The sequence below is a fragment of the Aedes aegypti genome, chromosome 1 (assembly GCF_002204515.2).
Source record: "Aedes aegypti strain LVP_AGWG chromosome 1, AaegL5.0 Primary Assembly, whole genome shotgun sequence".
Lineage (NCBI taxonomy): Eukaryota > Metazoa > Arthropoda > Insecta > Diptera > Culicidae > Aedes > Aedes aegypti.
The window spans coordinates 145,548,684-145,574,911 of NC_035107.1; the positions used below are offsets into that span (position 1 = coordinate 145,548,684).

The 26,228-nt window shown below is 37.6% G+C and overlaps 1 protein-coding gene across 1 annotated transcript in view; it reads left to right on the forward strand.

Moving 5' to 3' along the window:
* Positions 1-24,753, forward strand: part of LOC5565262 (doublesex- and mab-3-related transcription factor A2) — a 29,833-nt gene extending 5,080 nt beyond the window's left edge. Inside the window, exons 2-4 of the mRNA XM_001649562.2 lie at positions 17,416-17,650; positions 24,274-24,479; positions 24,533-24,753. Coding sequence (XP_001649612.2) covers positions 17,416-17,650; positions 24,274-24,479; positions 24,533-24,697 — 606 coding nt within the window. The 3' untranslated portion in view covers positions 24,698-24,753. The remainder of the gene's footprint in view (positions 1-17,415; positions 17,651-24,273; positions 24,480-24,532) is intronic.
* The last annotated feature ends 1,475 nt before the right edge of the window (positions 24,754-26,228 follow it).

Below are 26,228 nucleotides of genomic sequence, written 5' to 3' on the forward strand. Positions count from 1 at the left end.
ATAGTGTGGGACCCACCACATACTAAACGAAATAAGATAATATCTGTTAATCAGTTAAGCAAAACAAATGCAAATGTAAAGAATATTAGTAAGACACTTCATGTCATCTTTTTTCATTTGAATCGAGAACATTTGAGACTAAATGTACGAATTTTAAAAATTGATGCAACTTTAGCAATTTCGAAACGTTTACGAACAATCTGTTCTACAATCACTATTTGATGTAGTTTTGAAAAGTTCGTCACTTATATTTAAAAGCCTAGTTATAATAGAACTTGAATATGGTCTCAAATCTCTTAGTGAACAAACTGGGACAATTTTTGTAATCTGAGTCAGAAATTTCCATATTACGTTAAACGCCTAGAGATATGCAACGCCCTATAAATGTTACGTAATTCACTCAATTTTGTTCCATTATCAAAGTAACCCCAGAACAGAAAACCGACTTTCGATTATACTAAAAAATTATATATCCATTCAAAATAAATCTCTGCAATCGATAGCGAATTTGTTTTAAAAATATAAATTGTAATTTTTTGAAACAGCATACATGAATATTCAAGTTTTCTTGGAAAAAAAACTATCAAAGTTACATCGTTTTACGGTTCTGTCCCAGACAACCAAAATGTACGTATAACGAAATCAAAATTTCACTTATGAGATGTCGATAAAAGGCCATCTACGTAAAAAAGTGGAATATACGGGACAAACAAAATGTTCAAATGAACTAAAAAACGCGTTTTATGCGAGCATCTCATCAATCTGACGATTTTATCCACCGTGTTTTGCGGGTTTGATGTAATTTGTACGAGTTATTATGTGAACATTTTTGCGACTTCTGGTTGTCTGGGGTTTTATTGTTTTAGGTATTTTTAAAAACTTCCGAAACTTGTAACCTTCTGAGTGACTGGGTCACCAAGTGGCTCGGTAGCTTAGTTGGTGAGGCGCGCTTCTAGTATAGAAGAGTCCTTTGTTCGAATCCCTGGTCGAGCACGTGGATTTTTTTTTCATAATTTCACCAATAATTTATTCACCTTTTTCTACGCGTAATGGGTTAATTAATTTAATTACTACGAGGATTGGAATACCGAAAATCTCAATATATGCGTCAATATATCTTGATTAAGTCTGCTGTGTCCAGGGCTTTATCTGGAAGTTTACCTGTTATTTGTGTATTTATTTTTTTTTTTACAAAAAAATTGAAAGAGGGAAAAACCCCTTTGAGTTATTTTCATTGGAAATCATTGGAAGCCGTAATCTTGAAACACAACAATCGGCGTTAAGTAAGGAGTGTCATCGAAAGCTAGTGAGGGAGAGAACCAACATCGAATCCAACGTAACATCTGAAAATAAACGTAAAAAAAGCACAAAGGGTATCAAACCAAACATGAGATCTCATTTATATACTGAAACAAAAGTTTCATTACATGATACCATTTTGGAATAGGTTGATCCAAATTTACTATATTGTTGATTAATTTATTTCTTGGAGTAATGAATTTGTCACACTGAAATACTATATGATCGATGTCTTCATAAAATTCCCCAGAATCGCATAAATTAGAATCTTTTATGTTGATGCGAAACAAATGGCTGTTACAAATATAATGGTTTGACATCAATCTCGAAAAAGAGCAAATAAAATTTCTACTTGCTGGCATATTTCTGAACCATGGAAAATAATTTACTTTCGGACAAATAGAATGATAACGTCCAAAGTCCTATATCGCACGAATTTCAACACGTTTGCCAATCCAAAAGAGATTGAACTTTAAATTTTGGATAAAATTCAGAAGGAAATATGTTACGGCTGTAAATTATTCCATTATGAACACAAAATTTAGCAAGCGTATCTTCCTGTTCATTCCCATAAATGTTACAATGAACAGGAATCCAAACAAATTTAATGATAAATCCTCGAGAACAAAGTTCTAGTAATAATTTTTTCATGATCAATATAATATGGTGAATTGTGAAGTTGAAATTTAAAAAGTATTTAAAGCTTGGAATCAACTCAAACTATCCCAACAAACAATATAAATATTTGGTGTACAATCTTTAATAAAGTTGCACGCAAAGTAAATAGCAATTAATTCAGTTGAAAAACAGAACAAGGAGATATCAATTTAAAAAAATGTCCAGAAAATAAATTATACACACCAAAACCTGCGATGCCGTCAATTAATGAACCATCAGTATAAAAACATTGTGCGGGAGTAATTCCATTGAATTTGCGTTCGAATAAAATGTTAGCAAAATGAGAATAGCGAAATTTTGGAATTTGTTTCATTTCATAGAATAGAGACAAGTCAATTAATGGTTTGTATGAATAAATAGAAATTTTTGAATTATTAAAGGCATACGTAGGAATTGGTTCAATATTTTCTGTTGAGCAATGAATGAATGAATCTAACATTTTACTCGTAGGATTAATATCAAATAAAGATTTCGAAATATCAATAAGAGGATGATCGTTCGAAAAACATCAAAACATCACAAATTTGCAATTTAATTCTTGAAAACGAATTTTCAGTGGTAATATGCCAGCAAGAACTTCTAGTGATTGAGTATGTGTTGAACTCATAAGTTTCAAACAAATTCTCAAGCAACGAAACTGTGGTTTTTCAAGTTTGACAAAATATGTACGTGCAGCGCTCCCAAATGTATAACAACCATTACTGAACGAATAGTAGTTTTGTAAAGTGTAATTAAATCAGAAGGATTTGCGCCCCACTAAGTCCCTGTAATTGTACGAAAAAAGTTTATTCTTTTTGAACAAACTTTTTGAATATATTTAATATGAGCATTCCAGTTCAGTTTAAAATCAAATCAAATACCAAGATATTTATATTCATCATCTTGTTAAATTTCCATACCACTTAAATATAAATGAATTAAATAAGTCGGATATTTTCTCGAAACTATTATATATTTTGGTTTTTGAACAGAAAAAGAAAAACCATTTTCTTGACGGGGTTGGTGGTCTAATGGCTACCTCTTCTGCTTCATAAGCAGAAGGTCATGGGTTCAATCCCAGGCCCGTCCCTTTTCTCGTACTTTGTAGTTGTATCTTTCACTTGCTTCTATCTACCACACTTAGTTGATGTTATCTATCACAGTTCATAGCATTTGCTAGAACCCGAGACGGACAGAAATAAACCGTTTCCCTACGCTTCCATTCGTTCATCATAAAAGCATGCTTTCCTTTACGCCTGATACATTGGCAGTCTGCTAACCAAACCAGCAAGCCTCTCTGCCCTAAAAATTATCCCACCCTTTCACCCTTCCCGCATGAACTGGCGTTGACGCAGTGATATATACGGTCAACCGTGGGAGCCAGTTAAATGTATCATCAATTCCTTCCCCTTCCCCTCATTGGTCTGCATTCTGGCGTGGCAGGCACCATTGTTGCCTAAAAATAAAAAGATCACCAGCACTTATACACTGAGGGTGTCTGTTAGTCCCAAGCAGTCATCTGGTTGGTTCCTTGTGTAAGTGCAGCTGATCTGGCGATACTGGAGTAGCAACCACGGGCGGCCCAAGCTCAAGCTCAAGAAAAAGAAAAACCATTTTCATGAGCCCACATATCAATATTGCTCAGGGCACGTTGCATAAAATGTCTTATAATTTCTCTATTTTTGCCACTGATAGAAATGGCATTATCCATATTATACAAAAAAGGACTTAAACAAGATCCCTGTGGTAGGCCGAAATAACTATAACGAATTATTTTCTATTTACCATTATGATAAAAATTCATGATTTGCATACAAAATTTGATCGAAGCGTGCTGTGCTTAACAAAGGACGCGAAAAAAAATCCGTCCGTCAAATTCAATAATTTTCTATTTTTTGTAATTTTTATTATTTGGTTGTTTGTTGCATTTATTACCTTATGAAGTCTAATATTAAAGTGTGTGCATCAAGCAGTGATACAAATTGTTCTTAGTGAGAAGATTTTTCAAGCGCTGCTGTTTTTCCTGCTGCCGAACTTTCATCAATGTGTGAGCCCGAGTTCAGTCGAAGGAAGTTGCGTTGGCTTGTGGATCAACAAGAAGCAAAATTTATTGTGAATCTTGGCGTCCGAGTACACTCAAAGCAGACGACAATAAGCACCAATAGACAAGGCCCCTAGAAGTGAAAAATGCTGTTTTTGCTGACTTTTCCGCAACAGATGGTAACAGCGGGATCCACAATCCAGGAGTACAAACACACAAGACGGCGGTATACTACTGAAATTCGGTGAGATCGTTTTTAATACTCAACTTTTGTTCAAATTGCACACATGGTCTCATATTTGGTCAGATGAATCAAGATTTATATTTGGTTTCTTTATTGCGGGAAAGGGGCAACATAAGTTTTAATCAAGTTTCAGAGAGCGAGCAAAGGCGCTTAAACCAAGGCTCTTGAGCCAGGACATGAGGAACAAATGCCTATGTCCCAACCCAGGAGAACAACAATGCTCCATTGTTGCTCCATTGTGCATTAACTTTCTTAGCAACGCCACCCCCAACGATATTAACACTAACCCTGAATTGAAACGGTTGGTACGGTTGTCCCCGTTTCTTCTTTTCTTGAATTGAATTTTTTTGTCTATTAGTTTATTCATGCGTAAATAACCTAATTGTCATGATTGTTTCAATTGTCTTCAACCCCAAAGTGTGCACAGTGGGCCTGGCCATTTTAATTTTTGTATCATATCGCTGATATTCTGCAAATATTAATACTGACAAGATGCTTTTCAATATTGGCTGTGCAAGCGCTTAGATTAGATTAGATTAGATTAGAAAATGAATTGCACACAAAATTTGATATTAAATTTGGAATTTTCAAATTATGCATTTTATTGTATGATAAATCAATCAAAACAGAATTATAAGCTCGAGAAACCACCAGGAATGTTGACACAATATACTGCTTTTGATTGAATGAAAGCTGGATTTGCGAAGTTAAAAGTGCGATACAACCCGAGTACCTCGACCTCTTCTAAATCCAAATTGAGAAGATGAAAAAATATAATTGTCCTCAGGCCATAATTCAAGGCAATTTAAAATCATACGTTCTAATCATTTACGCAAACATGCCTTTGGAGCCGGCCCTCTGACCAGCAAATGCTGGATCTCTACCAGGTTTGAAACGCCTTTCAAAAGGAATAATATTTTGACAAAAGAAAGCATTAGCATTACTTTCGATATAAAAGATGAAGTTTTCCTTCGTATGGTAAATTATTTAATACGATAAATTTAATTTAGTCAATACTTGGAGCGGTATTTTTGGTTATTGATAAAGCCGTGTCAAATTCAGCTATTGAAAATGGATGACAAAGTTCAGGAAAGTAGTTAATTGAATCAGTTTTGTAATCAATGGACGGAGGAACTTATTGAATTCCAATTAAAACTCCACCAAATGATGAATCTCTATCTTTTCGAATAATATTATATTTAGGGATACGGAAAAATCTAGCTGTACCTAACCACGTTTCATTTAAACAAAACACATCTACATCGAAATTACTCAAAACAACTTTTAATCTATCAATTTTAGGAATAATACTACGACAATTCCATTGTAAAAAGTGTAATTTCTTGGAATTGATTAAGCCATTAGAACGATAATAGAGAAGAAATGAGGGAAACAAATGAATTCAATTTATGTAAAAGAGAGGCCAATAATGGTAAAATCAATTTGATTTTTTTTTTTCTAAAATCTCTTAATCCCAAGAAATCTACAATTTCTTCAAAAATATTCAAATTGATTGATTAGAGCTTTCATTGCTTTGTCACTTGAAGTATTGTTCGAATATTGATCATTTTTGTTAATTGAATAAGTAGCATCAATTCTTTGAAATCCAGGAATATTATTGAAGGGAACGGATGCACTAAGGGGAGGGAAATTCATATCAAAAAAAGTAGATGGTTGAGGTTCATAAAACAAATTATGGTTGTTTAAAGATTTATTAGAAATTCTTTTCCTTTTACTAGGAGGTTTGTAAACATAATTATTCAAATTTTGTTATGGTTCATTCTCAACATCATCGTGCAAAATATCAAATGAATTGGGAGATGAAAAATTATCAGTGGATTTTGATATTTCAGCGTAGGACAATAGACTTTTATACCTATTTTTTTGATTGAATTTAGATTGATGGTGAATATAAACAACACATTCTTTCAAAGAGTTGTGCTTTTGTTTACAATAAAAACAAAGATCCGAGATTTTATTACGCTCGGATGACTGATGAGGTTCTCCACATTTAGAACACATCTGTTTGTTTGAATAAAACTTTGAAGTGTGTCCAAAAAGAAGACATTTATCACAATGCATGAGCTTTGGATAATGAAGTCTCACGCGAAATTTACATTTTTGATCAAAAAAATCACGCAATTCGTCCAGAGATTTTTTTTAATTTCTTCAACGGACGTGTACAATTTGTATATCTCAGAAGAGATCAATAAAACATGGATAGGCTTCTCTTTCTTACGAAAGTAACCTACAAAAGATCCAGGAAAACTAGACGGATAAACTTTTACCGAAAGGATTTATTCCATGAAGAGGGATCATTAAGTAGAAAGTTTTCTTTTGACCCCATCATCAGTTTCCATGATGGAAATTCAACAATTAGTATAAAATATTAGTATAATAATTTAAAACAATAGAAAAATATAAAAATAAAATTAAAAAAAAACTCAACAAACTTTAGCTGAACCAAACTGCAACCAAGGGGGCTTCAATTTTCAATGATTCAAAGCGAACACTCCTTCCGCGCCACACAGGAATTATATCCCCCGACAAAGAGTCCTTCCACGGGCCAAACTAACGGGCAGTTTCACAACGGCTTCAAGCTTGCAAACCGCTCTCGAATTCCTCCTACCGCACCACACAGAGAATCGTCTACTACCGCACCACACAGGCAAAACACACCAAATCCAATTTTCATGGGTCTTGAAAATTTTCTCACCTAGAAAAGAGAAAAAAAATGTCAGTCGTTAGGAAAATAACGTCCTGCCAGTTCAAGGCCTACTACACAAATGAAAAAAAGAAGTAAGTAAGTAAAGTAATTAAAAAAAGAAGTTTACCTTTTCAAGCATAATGACGCATGCCGACTGCACACGATTCGCTGATAGTTTGGCTGATAAAGCAACATTCATTGATGTAAATGGCGGGAGGTCGATACATTTTTTCTGTAGTTTTGAAACAAGTCGCAACGTCGAGGATATGTCCACGCCGTACAGATTTCGAATAGATTTACAGGCAGCGATATTCTTCTCGAACACAGCATTGTGTTTGAAAATGCAGTGCCGATCTTGATGTTCGTGAACCATTTTTACATTTCTACTGCATTGGTCCATGGTTATAATAAGTGGATTCAACCTCAACAACAGCTTCAACGACCTCCTTCAATAACTTGTATAATCCAATGCTCCTTATACTGTTATGGGCTATGTAATATCCGATTGGCTACAATAAGCAATTTTTGTAATTTTAAAACAACAAATACAATTTAGCTTGCCTGTTTGAAGTTCATGTACATTGCCGACGCTATTCGTGATGACGGAGGCAATTACCACAGTTGACCCTATGCGTGAATCTCCGATTTCTTTACATGGCAAAGCATAAGAAGTCAATTTTCAAATGCTTCTAAAAAATTCAAAACTAAATTATAAAAATCAAAATAATGTGTCTATAATGTAGCCCATCAATAGTCTATCAACATGAACTGGCGCCAACTGTTAGCGTTTAAGAACGAAATAAACAGTCGTTACCCTATTGCCGTTATTAGCAAGAAAAAATATACCATCCAAACGGCAGTCGGCAGTTGATTCTTGACGTTGTTCTGCACCTTCTTAGTCAGAATTTTCAGTTACCGTAAAACGGGGTAACTTTGATAATGCGGGTAACTTTGATAGTGCGTAACCCACCACATATTAATCGAAATATCATAATTTCTGTTAATCAGTTGAGCAAAACGAATGCAAAACTAAAGAATATTAGTATGACACTTCATGTAAGAGCGGTTTTCATTTGAATCAAGAACATTTTAGGCTTTTTATACGAATTTAAAAAAATTACACAATTTCAGCATTTTTGAAACGCTTACAAACAATCTGTTCTACGATCACTATTTGATGTAGTTTTGAATAGTTGGCCATTTATCTTTGACAGCCTAGTTATCATAGAACTTGAATACGGTCTCAAATCTCTTAGCGAAAAGTGTATTCACAAACTGGGACCATTTTTGTAATCTAAGTCAGAAATTTCCATATAACGTTAAACGCCTAGAGATATGCAATGCCCTACAAATGTTCGTTATTCATTCAATTTTGTTCGAATCACACTCCATTATCGAAGTTACCCCGAAACAGAAAACCAACTTTCGATTATATGAAAAATTATAAATCCATTCAAAATAAATCTTTTGCCAATCTATCGACTGTAATCGATAGCTAGGATGTCAGTACTTGTTTTAAAAATATAAATTGTAAATCTTTGAAACAGCATGCATAAATATTCAAGTTTTCTCCGAAAAAACTATCAAAGTTACCCACTTTTACGGTACACCCTTTTGATGTTTATATAATAGAAATCACATGTATGCCACTTTAACTTGTTTGAACAGTCATCAAGAGTTATGAGTAGCGCACAGTATGGATCAAAGTTGGATTAAAAGGAGAATATCTTATCAAATAGTGGTGCATTCATGCAGAAAACATTTTTTGCAATTTCTCATCGTAATAGGCTGTTTTTAATCACGCCAATCTGTCATGAAACGGCCTACTTTCCTGCACTGAAGTATGCAGTGCGGGAATTGTCATTACGCAACTGAAACCAGTGCTGTAATGATTCATTACGCAACGCTTTTTTCATTACGCAACTGTTTTGAGTTGCGTAATGAATCATTACACAACAATTTTTCAGAAATTGTAAAATAATGGTGTATGCAACTTCTGATACCCTCAAGTAGTCTTCTACGAAATTGCAAAAAATGTTATACGTAACTCGTTGCAGAACTTGACTTTTACAGCACTCGTCGTAATTATCCTACTCGGCAAGCCTCGTAGGATAAATTTACGACTCGTGCTGTAAAAATCATTATTCTGCAACTTGTTCAGTAAACTACTATTACCGACGTGCATCATAGTCCTATAAAGCATCGCAATCAATTATAATATGCTCAAGCATATTTTTTTCCGTTTGTAGAAAATAAAATATCTACCATATTCCTAGAAGCCTTGATTCACAACTGTGAGTCAATGAAAACCATACCACAGTTATGAATCAAAATTAAGACGTTTCCGAAAGAAACACTAAAACGTATGCTTTCACTAATGCACCATTCGTTTACCTCGTAGATAAATTGCTGTTATAGTGTCCTGATCCATAATATGAGTCGATTTGATCCATAATAAGGATCATCCTCTTCAACTGATCTACATCAGTGGGATGGACAACGTTTGAAATTTCTATAGAAATTGACACTTTTTCGTAAAAAAAACACGTATCTGAAGCTGTAGACAATCATATTATGCAGTGCCAGGGAGGTGATTTGTTTTGTAAAGCGTAACTGTAATAAAATTTTTGAAAGTTTTATTTTTTAACTATTTTTTTAAGTCATATATCAATGTACATAGTTATTCCTAATCAGCCAATACACAAAAAATGATATCTGGCAATCTGACGCCTGATAGTCATTTTAGGAAACACTACAAAGCATTTGAATGTATGAATAATTCTTGAATATGATTATTAGCTAAGAGAGAAGAGACAGCTCACTGACAGTTGGCATGTTTTCTTATCTTCTGTGACTTTTTATTTGATTTTTGGGAACGGTCAGATGAACTTATTTTGGTCAAAATCATATTAACTTTTTCTTATTCACAATGAAAAAGGATATGAATATAAAAAAATCAAACCAGTTTTCGAACACACAACTATATTTAAGTATTCAACTTTTTAAAACGTGAAATCATCGAAAATCATCTAGACATGTTGACAGTTCTAATCTAAGTTCAATCTAAGCCAGCTGTCTCCTCTCTCTCAGATTATTAGGTACGCCCTTTTGAAGTGTATGGAAAGAATTCCGTTCCATCTATAATCAACGGTTATGTGCATACATAATCATTACACCTTTGCGGTTGTTCTTATTTCATTCAATTTAACAAGTTGCATAACATTTACACGTACACATATTGTACAGACTGACATTAAAAACGGGTCAAAGTATAGTTGTAATCAGAGTCTATGAATGGAGAGTTGCGCGAAGAGACTTCTTTGAATGGTTGCTCTTCTTCATCTTCGAAAACAGCCCCTATCTGTTTTGCTGGTCTTCTCGATAGGTAGACGGTTTGACAGTTCGATAGGTAGATTTGGTTTTACTCTTCGCGCAACTCTCCATTCATAGACTCTGGTTGTAATATAAACAAATCAATATAGCTGAACAATGACTGTATCAAAGTTGATCGAAACACTCTAACATCACATAGCTTATCTATGCTGTGTTTATCATGTTATGGAAACAATTCATTAGTATTTAATATATCGGCTATCCTGTCATATTCTATTCCATTCGACTTTATTTAATTCTGTGCTATTCTATTCTATTCTATTCCACTCTACTTAAATTTATTCTATTCAGATCCACCCTACTTGTTCTTATGCATATTTTTACAAATGGCTACTGTTTTAATCAACAACTGCTCGCAAAAGATTTGATGAATGAATGAGATGAAGATATTCCCAGTTCTCGATAAACTTGTTGAGATCATCTTCAAAACTGGGATCCAGCTCGAATGGCTTAATTTTCCAATCTCATGTTTTCAGCGGAATAAATGATATTTAGCAGTTTATTTTTCAAAACTATTTACCACTATTTAACTTTATGCACTTTTCCAAGTTCTGTGATACTGAAAAGACCACTCAGTTGTGAATTTAATGTCGAAAGCTTTTCGACATTTCGTTCCAGATTCAATCTTAACAACGGATCTTTTCAGACCCTTCATGGTGCCTGTGAAAAGCTGCTATGAAACTAAAAGAATCATTTAACTGATATGAACATTACAACTACGTCTGTAGCCAGAACGCTGGGGTCATCCTTCTCGATGTGCCTTTCGATTCCATCATCAGGGAATCCATGGAAAATATCTGCCTTTGCGCTGTATGAAAGATCCTTTTCAAAGGAGATGCCATCGCACGTTATCGTTACAAGTTTATTCTTTTCATACTTTATTTCTAGAACTATTTTCTAAACGGCACTAAGAAGTGATGAATCTATTTCATGCTGTATACGCACATGCTTGTTATGCTTGTATACCGAACTTTTGTGTGGAAGTGTGATATGTTCGAATTTCGGACATACCTGTAGGCCTGTTATGGTAAACTAAGTTTTACGTTTTTCCGATAATCATTGAACTCTTTTGAGTAAAGGCCTACAGATCATTCTGACGTTAAAGAATAAGTTTTACAACCAAACCGGCTCAATAAGATTTGCCCATCAAGTTTCGAAATAATTTATTTTTTAACGGTTATCCAAAAACTTCTGTGAGTGAAGGCCTTCGTATCTACAAACGTAAGCAGAGATCTTTCGAAGGTTCACACCCAAGCAGACTCAAACAAAAGTATTTGGAGTCCAACAGCTATCTACGGTTATCCATGAACTCCGCTGAGCCTTGGCCGTATGAACAACAAACGTAACCAGTAATCTATTGACGATAAAACAACACGGTTCACACTCACGTGATTTTCTTTGAGTTAATGCCTTCAGAATCTTCAGAAGTTCAGATCTCCATGTGTAACTTGTGTCGAACAGGCTCAATAAAATACGTCCTATCGAATTTTGAAATCAACGATTATTTACGGTTATCCAAAAACTTCTTTAAGTGAAGGCCTTTATTATCCCGTATAGGCCTGAGTGAAAGCAAAAATTCTAAAACCCTCACCGCTCAGCGAATTCTTAATGGATTCAAATGATTTTTTGTCAGTATACTGGCACACATATCTAGTTTCTAGAAGTGGACAGAGGAACACGGAAATATTCATATGGCCGGAGTTATTCCGGTGGATCACTTGGTCAGGTCGGGTGAGAAGGGTACTGTGCGTTTGTGCCCCTGAAGGTAGGGAAATTTCATGTCACAGATAATTTCCGGAATCGGCTATAATGTGGCCACTACATGGCGTAATTTTAAGAAAATTGCATCAGTGTAAACCTTTTGAGAAACGATTGGATAACTATCAGTTTTGCATTAGATTAATCCTACAAATGACCATTTTAGGGTCTCGGTACGCCTCAAACTTACGATAAAGTTACCAATTTGTATCTGAACATCTGTGCAAAGCTTATGGGAAGGCATTTTAGTGCACAATGTTTGATTTCTACTGTTCAAGAATTGAAACGGTTTAGTATCCAACAAATCTATAGCCGGTTCTTCTGGGCATTACATCCGAATGGCCACATCCGGTAAATTTTGAACGGTGCAAAACTCTTAATTTATAACGTTGAATATCAAATCTTAATGATTTATGCAAATTAACACCGGAATAACTCCGGCCACAGGTATATTTCCGAGTTCCTCTGCCCACTTCTAGAAACTAGATATGTGGGCCAGTGAACTGACAAAAAATTTTGAATCCGTTAAGAATTCGCTGAGCTGTGAGGGTTTCAGTTCTTTTTTTTTTTTTTTTTTTTTTTTTTTTTTTTTTTTTTTTTTTTTTTTTTTTTTTTTTTTTTTTTTTTTTTTTTTAATTTCTTTATTAGTATCATTCCAAACATTACATTCATTTCTTATATCTAGGTGTTCTGTGTTATTTGACAACACTATCATCCTAATTTGGTAAAACAAATTTAAGATTTAATTAACATTTTGTTAACAACATATTACATTTCATTTGCCGTAGCAGTTCAGTTTTTTTTTACAGGTGAGTTAATTTCACCTGCTTATAAGAGAAAAAAAAAACGTTTTTAATATACTTAACCTAACTTAACCTAAACATATAAGGCATTAATCGTGGGAATAGAAGATTGTAACGATTTTTGCCTGAAATTATTAATGATTGTATTTGACATTTGTTCCAATGTTTCAACATTGGATATTCTATGTAACTCATTGGTACTATACCAGGGAGGAAGCCTCAGAATCATTTTCAAAATTTTATTTTGAATTCTCTGCAGAGCTTTCTTCCTGGTTTTACAACAGCTAGTCCAAATTGGTACAGCATACAACATGGCTGGCCTGAAAATTTGTTTGAATATCAACAGCTTGTTCTTAAGACAAAGTTTTGATTTTCTATTAATAAGGGGATAGAGACATTTTACATATTTAATACATTTGGCTTGAATGCCCTCAATGCGATTTTTGAAAGTTAAATTCTTATCTACCATGAGCCCTAGATACTTAACTTCATCTGACCAATTTATTGGAACCCCTCTCATCGTGACAACATGTCTACTTGAAGGTTTCAAATAAAGAGCTTTTGGTTTATGTGGGAATATTATTAGTTGAGTTTTGGAAGCATTAGGAGAAATCTTCCATTTTTGCAAGTATGAAGAAAAAATATCCAAACTTTTTTGCAATCGACTACAGATGACACGCAGGCTTCGTCCTTTGGCGGAGAGGCCTGTGTCATCCGCAAACAAAGATTTTTGACATCCCTGAGGTAGCTCAGGTAAGTCAGATGTGAAAATATTGTATAATATTGGTCCCAAAATGCTGCCTTGAGGAACACCAGCTCTTACAGGAAGTCTTTCAGATCTGGAGTTCTGATAATTAACCTGAAGTGTACGATTTGACAGATAACTTTGAATTATTCTAACAATGTATGTTGGAAAATTAAAGTTTTTTAATTTTACAATCAAACCTTCATGCCAAACACTGTCGAATGCTTTTTCTATGTCTAGAAGAGCAAGACCAGTAGAATAGCCTTCAGATTTGTTGGAACGGATCAAATTTGTTACACGTAAAAGTTGATGAGTGGTCGAATGTCCATGGCGGAATCCGAACTGTTCATTGGCAAAAATTTAATTTTCGTTGATGTGGGCCATCATTCTGTTCAAAATAACCTTTTCAAAAAGTTTACTGATGGAGGAAAGCAAACTGATTGGACGATAGCTAGAAGCTTCTGCAGGATTTTTGTCTGGTTTTAAAATTGGAACAACCTTAGCATTTTTCCATTTGTCAGGAAAATATGCTAATTGAAAACATTTGTTAAATATATTAACTAAAAATGATAAGCTACTTTCTGGAAGTTTCTTGATGAGGATGTAGAAAATTCCATCATCGCCAGGAGCTTTCATGTTTTTGAATTTTTTAATAATAGTTCTCACTTCTTCCAAATCAGTCTCCCAGGCATTTTCGAAAACGTTCTCTTGATTGAGAATATTTTCGAACTCCTGAGTAACTTCATTTTCAATTGGACTAGTAAGTCCTAAATTAAAATTGTGCGCACTTTCAAACTGCATAGCAAGTTTTTGAGCTTTTTCGCAATTAGTTAGTAATAATTTGTTTTCCTCTTTCAATGCCGGTATTGGCTTCTGAGGATTTTTCAAGATTTTAGATAATTTCCAAAAGGGCTTAGAGCCGGGGTCCAATTGAGAAATTTTATTTTCAAAATTTTTGTTTCTTAAATCTGCAAAACGTTTCTTGATTTCTTTCTGCAAATCCTGCCATATAATTTTCATAGCAGGATCACGAGTGCGTTGAAATTGCCTTCTCCTCACGTTTTTAAGACGGATCAAGAGTTTAAGATCATCGTCTATAATCACGGATTCAAATTTTACTTCACATTTTGGAATTGCAATGCTCCGGGCTTCAACAATGGAATTTGTTAAAGTTTCAAGAGCATTGTCAATATCAAGTTTAGTTTCTAAAGAAGTGTTAACATCAAGATTGGAGTCAACATACGTTTTATATATATTCCAGTCGGCTCGTAAATAATTGAAAGTGGAGCTGATAGGATTGAGAATCGCTTCTTGGGATATTTGAAATGTAACAGGGACATGATCAGAATCAAAATCAGCATGAGTAATCAGTTGGCTACAAAGATGACTAGAGTCGGTTAAGACCAAATCAATCGTAGATGGATTTCTAGAAGAGGAAAAACATGTAGGGCCATCAGGGTATTGAATTGAGAAATATCCTGAAGAGCACTCATCAAATAAAATTCTGCCGTTGGAATTACTTTGAGAATTATTCCATGACCGATGTTTGGCATTAAAGTCACCAATGACAAAAAATTTTGACTTATTGCGAGTCAATTTTCGCAAGTCAGTTTGGAGCAAATTAACTTGCTGCCCAGAGCATTGAAAAGGCAAATAGGCAGCTATGAAAGTATATTTACCAAACTGTGTTTCAACAGAAATACCTAAAGTTTCAAATGATGAAAACAGTTGATGTTTTATACGCCTATGAATGATGATTGCAACTCCTCCACATGCCCCATCAAGTCGATCATTACGATAAACAAAAAAGTTAGGATCTCTTTTGAGTTTAGATCCAGGTTTAAAATACGTTTCGGTAATAACTGCTATATGCACGTTATTAACCGTAAGAAAATTAAACAGCTCGTCCCCTTTCCCATTCAGAGAACGAGCATTCCAATTTAAAATATTTAAATTATTATTTGGATCCATTAGAAAAACGTAATCCAATAACAATTTGATTTGTAAATTTTACACCTACTTGGACTGCTTCAGTCATAGTGGTGGCTTTGAACATTGCATCAATCATTAGATTCAATTGTTCAGTTAGAAAATTAAAATCAGAGGCAGACATGTCATGTGATTTCCCATTGGAATTTCCGGTAGACGAAGAAGCGGAGTTATCTGTGGCGGTAGGGTTTTTTCCATTTGATTTGAAACAAGTAGAAGGGGGACCCATGGATCGAACAGGGGAGGAGTTCGAATTTCCTGCTACGATATCGGCTAAGGATTTACCGTGGGTAGATACATTCGAAATAGAAAGATTCGAACGGCTACCCGACGGATTAAAATTAGTTTGTGAATGAGCATGATTATGATCTTCCTGATGGGTATGATTCATGATCAAGCGATCGTTAACTGAAAAATGAGCATTGTTCGATACTCTAGCAGGCAAATTCCGGAAACGACCGTTATATTATTATCTTTCATCTGCCTGGCACGAGCCTCAATGACCTTTTTGCGTGAAGGACAATTCCAAAAATTGGACTTATGGTTAGCCCCGCAATTACAACATATGAATTTGGTGGTATCTTCCTTCACTGGACAGACGTCTTTGGCGTGAGAAGAACCTCCGCAAATCATGCATTTAGCATCCATGCGACAATTTATAGTCACTTGAGAGACCTTTCAAGTCAACTTTGAACAAACGTTCAGTTTTGTCGTTATAAGTGAAAAATTTGTGCTTCTTCTCTTCAAGATGTTTGAGAAGAAGCTCACGATCTTTAAGAGTTTCCGGCAAAACGCGACAGTCTCCTTTCTTTGCGATTTGGAAGGAAACCTTGATTCCCCTAATGGAGTTCAAGATCTCCTGCCTAAATCCCCCAAATTCGGAACAACTGACCGGCGGCACTCTTTGCTTCCTCACTTGGATCAGAGAGCCTGGGCTAGAGGCTGCTTCGATTTGGTGTTCGGAAAATTTGTCTAGAGCATCGAACTGATTGCTCATTTCGATACAATTATTCATTTCACCCTTGGAAGAAAGTTCGCATTCCGGGGAAGCGTCCTTTCTTCCATTCTTGCCACGTGTAGTGACAGTTTTAAAACCCACTTTTTTGGAAGGAAGTAGTGAATTCAGAGATTCACCCTTCCTTTTGTTTGTTGTTGATACCATGTTTAATTAATAAACGAAAGAAGACGTGACCTTCGAAAGGTTTTTTCCCAAGACGGTGTCCAAGAAGGATTACCACCGCTAGCTTTCGCCAACGGGTCCAACGAAAAATCGAAGGCACGGGTCCAAACAAGGATCGTAAAGGGATCAATAGTAGAAAAAGTAGTACTGAAAAGTACTGTTTTAGTAGCACTGAAAAGTACCGTTTTTAATTTTAGCACTGAAAAGTACTGTTTTTGTAGCACTGAAAAGTACTGTTTTATTGCTTTAGGTAGTTTTTGAGAAAACTTCCAAGAGCAGAGAGAATTCGTGTACGCACAGCACGAAGGTACGATGCGCACTGTGAGGGTTTCAGTATTTTTGCTTTTACTCAGGCCTATACGGCTTAAAAAGAACAGTTGGAATTATCGTTGTTCTTCCATAAACCACAATAAAAAAGCTTCAAAAGTTCATTCATCGAATAACCCGAGGCAGTATATTTAATTGTTTTCACTAGCTTGTTTCTTATGAGGATAAGCAACTTTCTGTAAAAAAAACCTGATGTACATGAAAGATGCATAAAGAACATAGTGTGTACCACTCGAGAACTCATTGAGACATTTTTCTTTCCCTCCCTATAGGTTGCATTGAAGAGGCAGCAAGCCGTTGAAGACGCTATAGCACTGCGACTGGCGTCAACGGAAATGGGAACCCAGCTGGAAACACTTCCTCCGGGGAAGATCTACGGTATGACCGTAACCGAACCCTGCGCATCGCCAGGGATTGGATCCCCCTCATCGATGGACATTTCATCATCTACCTCTCCCGCTTGCAGTGACAAAGAACCGGATCCAGTGGGAACCAGCAAACCAAATAGTATGAAATTTAAACATTTAAGCAATGATGGATTTTTCATTAGAAAATTCAAGTGTGTTAGAACATGAGATGAACCAACATTTCTTCTTCTTGGCATTGACGTCCACACTGGGACAGAGCCGGCTTCTCAGCGTAGTGTTCTAAGAGCACTTCCACAGTTACTGACTGAGAGCTTTTTTTTTGCTCTAGTTGCTATTTTCGCATTCGTATATCGTGTGGCAGATACGATGATACTCTATGCCCAGGGAAGTCAAGAAAATTTCCATTACATGAAGATCCTGGACCGACCGGGAATCGAACCCAGACACCTTCAGCATGGCTTTGCTTTGAAGTCGCGGACTCTAACCAATCGGCTAAGGAAGGTCCACTTTTATCTATACTAAATCAGTATTGCTGATTTGCCTTAATCATCATGTCATGTCATCATGTCATGTGTTTACCTATTTCTTATGGTAATTCATCATTCACTACATGATCTGAAATATTTCACAGTAAACAAAACACTAGACAAACATTTTAAATTCGGGAATACTACAACAGCTTTTAAAGGTGTACAACGTTCTATAAAATAGAACATGACGACAGCATAGTCCATTCTGAACAGTAAAATGACATTTCGCAGTCTTCATAAAAGTTGTCAGTCTGCCAGTAACGCTTTGAAATGTTTCTCCAAAATGTTGCATTGAATGTCAGAACATTACAACTATCATTTCGAAAAACGACCACATAGAGAACCACATCAGCTATTCATTCGAGAGTTAATAAATCTTCGAGCTGTTTAGTGGAATACCTATAAGTAGATAAAAACCGGAATTAATTACTATAATTTGTTATTTTTTATCTACTTATTCGAGAGTTTTTCGATAAACATTCTTCTCTTATTTGTAGAACGTTCTGGAGCATTTGAAAAGCTTCACAGCATAAGAACATTGCAACAGCAACGTTCTCAATGGAATATAGTTGAAGCATAAATTTAGGCGATTTAGCAGTACCAAGTGTGCATCGATGTCAATAAAATTATCAGCATTATCCGCTACAGTCACCCCACAGTTATGGATTAACAAAGGGTCGTTTTTCAGAATAAAATATGATTACAACGTTGTTCATCCCACAGACGTGGATCAGCGGGAAAGGAGATTCCCTATTACACGCAAACAAATTTTGTTGTATAATCTACCGAATCCATGGTAGAATTAAGAACTGCACCAACGATTTTCAACCGACTACAAAAATCTGTTAAGTTTACTATAATCTGGTGAAAATCACTGAGCAGTGCAGTAAATTTGACTATGTCCATAGTAGCATCCACTACAAAGCATTGTATTTCAATCCGTGACACCCACACACAACACAGTGTGGTCAAAAGTATGATGCTAAACTTCTCAAATCAAGAATGTTTCTAGTCAAAAATACTACAACTCTGGTTAAATCAACAGAAAAAAATTTCTTGTGTAGTGATGTTGACTATGTTTTAAAGTTAACTATGTGGTAAAGTTAACAGATTAATGTAGTCGGTTGAAAATTGTTGGTGCAGTTCTTAATTTTACCATGGATTCAGTAGTTTCTACAATAAAATTCATTTCAGTGTATGGATTCATGGGATTCATCGATTCATGTTATGGATCAGAACATTATAAATGCAATTTATCTGTGAGATAAACGAATGGTGTGTTAGTGAAAGCATATGTTTTGGCGTTTCTTTAGGAATCGTCTTATCGCTGATTCATAACTGTGGTATGGTTTTCAATGCTCCACAGTTATGAATCAACGATTCTTGGGATATGGATGACATTTTATTTTATATGGACTGGAAAAATGTGCTAGACGCTAGAGCATATTATAATAGGGCGATATTCAAAACTGAAAAGGCAATAGATGGCTCTTTTTCAGTGGTAGTAAAAACGAAATCCTGAAGCAAAGAAAGCTCTACGGAAGATAAACTAAATCCAGTTCCAAATTGCAAGTAATGAAAAGTTTTTCATTATTTTCCATACGTTTTGACAGTTCTCCGACTACCATTCTTCCATGCGCTTGTGTTGAAAGTTTGAGAAATTTGAGAATCCAGCGTAGCGCGATCAGTGGGAGGAATACAAACAACAGTGTCGTCGCTCGGCGGCCGGTGAGAGAAACTGAATGTTCGAAAGGTTGTTGACTGTACTTTTTGCCGCTGGCGCCAAATGTTAGCGATCAAGAACGAAATAAACAGTCGTTACCCTATTGATGCTGTACAGCAGGCCTGCCCAATCTTTTTGTCTTATTTTTGACATAAAATGGTTAGTGCGTTCGCAGTAATAGTTCGATATGGGAAATTCTTACCTCAAATGAAAGCTCTGTTGTATGTCTATCAAACCCATAAAGTAAGGTTAAAATTTAACTTATATTTTAGGCTACTGATGAAATTTTGCAGAAAAAATCGAGGAGTATTGCCAGCTGGATTCACCTCAAGCGACAAATGTTATCAATGCGGTTCGATGGTGGTAAGCTGCAGCAGTATTTTTTGCAGTTCGATAAGCTGGTCCGGGAGTATCGTGCGATCGGTGCGGCTTTAGACGATTTGGATGTTGTGTGCCATCTGCTACTCACGCTGGGATCGTCGTATTCCGGTGTGGTGATGGAACTGTAAACCGGAGAAGAAAACCAAGCAAGTACGCAAGCAGAAGCAGAATGCGAAGGTGAATGTGGCAGAATCTGGCGAACGAAAAAGTGTTTGCTTCGTTAGTGTGAGCGGACTAGCCCTGCCGGAAAAGAATCGCACTCAGTGGTTCATCGACTCGGGAGCCACGGACCATCTTGTGCGCGACAAGGAATACTCCGGAACGGTAAAGGTGGTATCCATTGTGCAAGGTAAGCAAACTGATTGCACAATAAAGAGTGCTCTTTACGTTCCGCAGCTTCGTTGCAATTTGTTTTCGGTGCTGCGTGTTAAGCAAGGCGGAATGCACGTTGTATTTGAAGCGAGTAAAGTTAGCATCTACAGTGGTTCCGAAATCGTCGCGTGCGGTTCGTTGCAGAATAAGTTGTACGGACTGAACTTTTATTCTGAAAGGCATAGTGCGGATAATGCCTCGTTGATGTCGTGTGGCCGAATGCGAAAAAGTTTTGAACTTTGGCACCGTAGGTATGGACATTTGAACGAGCAAGGCCTTAAGTGTCTAGTGCGGAACGAAATGGTAACGGGACTGAAACTGAACGCCACCGGTACGGCTAATGATAGCGTCGTTTGCGAGTTTTGCGTCGTGGGAAGCAATCTCGAAAGCCTTTCCCGTCGCATGAAGGGCGGAGATCGTCACGAGTGCTCGAACTGGTGCACACGGATGTGTGTGGTCCGGTTACGCCGGTCGGAATTGATGGCAAGAAATGTTTCGTGATGTTCATCGACGACTGGAGCCACTTCACCGTGGTTTACCTGTTGGGGTCGAAAGACGAAGAAACGGAGTGTTTTGAGGAGTACGAGACGTTCGTTACCGCAAAGTTTGAGCGGCCGATTTCTCTATTGAAGTGCGAAAACGGCGGTGAATATTGTGGAAAGCGCTTCAAGAAGTTTAGCAAACGCAAGGGAATCCAGATTGAGTGGACGGTTCCATATACGCCAGAGCAAAACGGGCTGAGTGAGCGTATGAACCGTACGCTTGTTGAGAAGACAAGGGCGATGCTTGATGATTCTGCTGTTGATCGCAAATTCTGGGGACAAGCTGTACTGACGGCGGCCTATTTGGTGAATAGGAGTTCAACTGCGGCGCTCGAGACGAAGCAAACTCCTTACGAGCTATGGGAATCGAAAAAGCCGGATTTATCGAATATTCGTGTTTTCGGCTGCGATGTGTTTGTCCATGTTTCGAAGGAGCGTTATTTTTTCAGTTTCGGATATGCGCGCAATGGGTATCGCGGGTAAAGAAGACGATTGTTACAGCAAGAGATGTCGATTTTGTGGAGATCGAAAATCAGAAGCGAGGACAACACATACCTGAGTACAGCGAGCAGTTGTTGGAAGTGCCATCGAGCATCAGGCAGCCGGAAGAAGAGGAAAGCTGTGAGGAAGATTCGGCCGGAGAAGATGTGTCGGATGACGAATTCAATAGCTTCATCGAGGAAGAAACTGACGTTCAGGTTCCGACGGGTACACAATACGGAGATGGAAGACCGTAGCGTATACGGTCAGCACCAGAATGGCATAAGGATTTCGATGTGGAGTATGTCAGTTTCGCTCTCAATGCCATGAATTTTATTGAGGATATTCCGGACTCGGTTGCCGAGTTGAAGAAACGCGATGACTGGCAGAAATCGAAGACCGCGATGAACGATGAGATGAGTTCCATGGCGCGGAATAATACTTGGACGCTGGTTAAAATTCCTCCTGGGCGGAAAGCGATTACCTGTGAGTGGGTCTTCAAGGTGAAGCGCGGTGGTGCGGAGAAGGAAGATCGATTCAAGGCGCGGCTTGTTGCAAAAGGATTCACCCAGAAGCAAGGTTTTGATTAAACCGATACGTACTCTCCAGTGGCGAAGCTGGATATGCTACGGGCGGTGCTAGCGTTGGCCAACGAGAGCAAGTTGTTCGTTCATACCATGGACGTGAAGAGCGCATTTTTGAACGGTTAATTAGCTGAGGAGATCTATATGACCCAGCCGGAGGAGTTTCAGCAGGGGAATGGATTGGTCTGCAAGCTGAACCTGTCAAATTACGGCTTGCGTCACGGGCGTGGAATGATAGATTCCACCGTTTCATCAGCAAGCTGGGATTCGTCCGAAGTGCCAACAATATGTGCCTCTACACGCGAGGAGCTGGAAAGGAGAAAATTATTCTGGTGATCTATGTTGACGATATTTTGCTGGCCTGTTCGTCCTTGCAGTTGTTGGAAGCGGTGAAGCGGAAATTAACGAGGCGACGAAGGCGAGATCAAACAATTCCTCGGAATGCGTATCGATCGTGACAGGAACGCAGGTGTTTTGAAAATTAGTCAGCGCGACTACTTTCAAGGACTACTGAGACTTTTCGGAATGATGGATTGCAAGCCAATTTCGACGCCGTTAGAAAATCGACTGAAACGTGCTGAAACTGCAGAAGGGAGATGAGAAGCAAAGGACATCCAAACCTTACCGTGAGCTGGTTGGATGTTTGACATATGCGTCGATTGCCACGAGACCAGATCTAGCTGCGGCTGTGATTTTTTCAGTCATTCCAGTCGTGCCCCAATGAAGAGCACTGGATTCATCTGAAACGCTACATCAAGGGGACATTAGACGTGAGTCTGGTGTATAAGTTGAAGGAGAATGAACCGATGCTGCAAGTTTTCTGTGATGTGGACTGGGCGAACGATCCGACTGATCGTCGTTCGGTTTCTGGCTACGTGGTGAAGTTGTATGGATGCACCGTCGGTTGGCTGACAAGAAAGCTGTTCCGATATATGAGGACAACCAGTCTACTATCAGAATAGCTGAGGATTCGCGAGACTTTAAGAGGCTGAAGCATGTTGATACCAAGTTCCACTTCCTTCGAGAGCTTGTGCAACAAGGTAAGGTGGAGATAAAGTTTTTGCGTTCAGCTGAGCAACAAGCGGATCTTATGACCAAGGGCTTACCGGCAGCCGTTTTCAAGGGCCTTCGCTCCATGTTAGGATTGGAGACGTGCTGTGTTTGAGTAAGGGTGTTAAGATGGCAACCACTGCACTATAATTGCCCCCACTATGTTCAACCCTACTGTAGTAACCGAATGATGCAATAATAAAATTCGCATCTGTTCGCTTCTACGATGGTTATCAGAATGATTTCATCCGATGGAAATCAAATTTACGAACCCCGACAGCTAAGCCAATTTCGCTTCGGTTTGATTTCGGAGCTTTTTGCTTCGACACGCTACACGCAACATCTCCCGACATCAACACGATTGCGTTCATTTTAAGGCGCCGCAAAGCTTCGTTCAGTTTCCACATTTCGACCCGTTTACACACTGCTTCGGCTAGGGGTGTTCAAACTGTACGTTCAATTATCATATGATACACGCATGACAAATTCTAGCGAACGAATAAACTTTCGAGCCATAACCACCACACCTACTACACTGAGTACGGCTCTGACCGTTTTTGAAATTTCTATTTTCCGTTTTTGGTTTTGTTATTATAAAGAAAAACACCGTGAAGTGAATAAATCGTGTCTGTTCTGTCTCTGACTCATCCGAAAACCTCTTCACATTTATGTCAAAAAAGAGCTTAAAAAGTTGGGCAGGCCTGCTGTACATCTTTATGGTTTGCGTGGGTAAAATTCTGCATAATTGCATTTCCATTTGATGAGATAGTCTCCCTTTTTTCAACTTTGATCCATATTTGTGTGCTATCCATAACTGTGGAGCGACTGTACTGTTTGATTTTATATCTCCATTATGACGGATTCTGCTACTATGCAGTATTCTTAGAGTACTTTTTCAGTTATCAACAGCGAAATTTTCAAATTTCATTGGAACGTGGCTAAATTAATGTGTAATAAAAAGGTTTATTTGCGAAGATAAAGATAAAGTAGCTCAGGGAAATCAAGCACATTATCAAAAAGAGAAGATCTTGGATCATGCCACGTTGGGTGGGCTAGTTTTCTCATAATTCTCAAACAACCCTTTCCTTTTCTTTATTCAGATTCCAACACAAATGTACCAGTGTCGCAAAATGCACTGGACATGTTGTCGCAGCTATTTCCACACCGGAAGCGATCCGTGCTTGAGTTGATACTGAAGCGTTGCGATTCGGACCTCCTGAAAGCCATCGAGCAGTGCAGTAAGACTCCGCCAACCAGTGCGTTCAAGCCTCCGGTTTCCTCGGCATCAGTCCTCGCTCACCATCAGGTTTGACTGTCACATAAGTTCAGTTCACTGTCTAATGCATTCGTCAATTTCAGATTCCAATGGCGCCACCCAGTCCACCGAGTTATGCATCGTTGATCGCCTACCCAAAATGGTTGCTTCCGATGTCGATTCCTGTTCCGATGGGCCACATTGCTCCCAATTTGGCGCCAAGATGCACACTTCCCAACTGCGTAATGTGTGTACATCATCCGGTGTAAGCGACGATTGTAATCTACACTTGTTATAATTTTTATCATATAAGTGAAATACATTGTACTTGAAGTTAAAAGACGAATATCCTTTCAACCCGAATGTTCACCTGATACCGTAATACAAAGTGTTGTCTACTCTACTTCTTCCATCGTTTCGCCACGGACCAATGAACAATCTTAAATTTTCTTACAGGTTCGACGTAGATGCTGAAAAAGTGTATTTCTTTTTTTGTTCTTATTATTTTAGATTCGTAAAATATGTTGTCTAATGTATTCCATTTTTGTAACGGTTCTGTTTTTATCAAATTGCACATCGTGTTACCAAAAACGGAACATACCTGTATAGAGTCATAGGAAAAAATATTTGTAGGCGCTGACTGGAAACCTTTCGAAGTGTTTTTGTCGAAGAAACTCCCATAGGGAGCAGTGTTCTCGTTATTTTTTCAGTGAAATCGTGCCACCTGGTGTCCGTTTAAAACTATGAATGTGCACGCTAAAAGATTTCAACTGAAATATCCACATTTTTTTATTTTTTGTTTATTTTGATGTGTGATCGTGATTCGTGATCGAACGCAAACTCGCTAGTGTTTGGATTTTTCAAAAATAGAAATCATCACCTTTAACACCGTTATTCGTCATCAAACGTCAACATCCCACCGCAAAATCGCTAGTGCTTGGAGGTGATTTTAATGTGAAACAGTTTGGAATCAACTTCTAAGATTGCACTAAAACTTCAAAGGCACAAATCTCGCGAAGATAGCATCCCACAACAGTGCACTTTTTATTTTGGCTTTGTGCACTAGCAGATCAGGAAAATTTGCCAACTTTTCCTCCAGTTTTGTGCCTTTGAAAACGTGAGTAGGTGGAGAAGTCGGCCATTGTGCCGGCCATCTTTGCATTCCGAGATGTTTACCCTTAACCCCCTTTAGACCTTAACCCCCAAACTGCCAAATAACCTCCGAATCATCACCTCCAAGTTAGTTCTAATACCCTCCGTTATATAAAATATGGTGGCGCGTTGATCGTCGCAAGTTTATCGTTAAACAGTCAATAGCAATATGGGAATATGGCGGCGCGTCGATCGCTGCAACTTGAATCGTGATCAAACGTCAACATCTCACCGCAAAATCGCTAGTGTTTGGAGGGGATTTCAACCTCCAAATTGCCAAATAACCTCCAAATCATCACCTCCAAGTTAGTTCTAATAACCTCCGTTATATGGAATATGGTGGCGCGTCGATCGTCGCAAGTTTCTCGTTAAACAGTCAAACACAGTCAGTATGAAAAACGAGAAAATTAGAAATATTTGAAGGTGCATGGCCTACTCACAGCACCTAAATTTCTCCGTGTCTAATAATAATGCTGTCATTGTAAAAACTCCCATAGATGACGCTGCACTAGAACAGTGCCATCTGGTGTTCGTTTCAAAATGTATTATTATTCCAAGCCTTTCAATAGGGTAACGACTGTTTATTTTGATCGCTAACAGTTGGCGTCAGAGGCAAAAAGTGCAGACAACAACCCTTCGAATATTCAG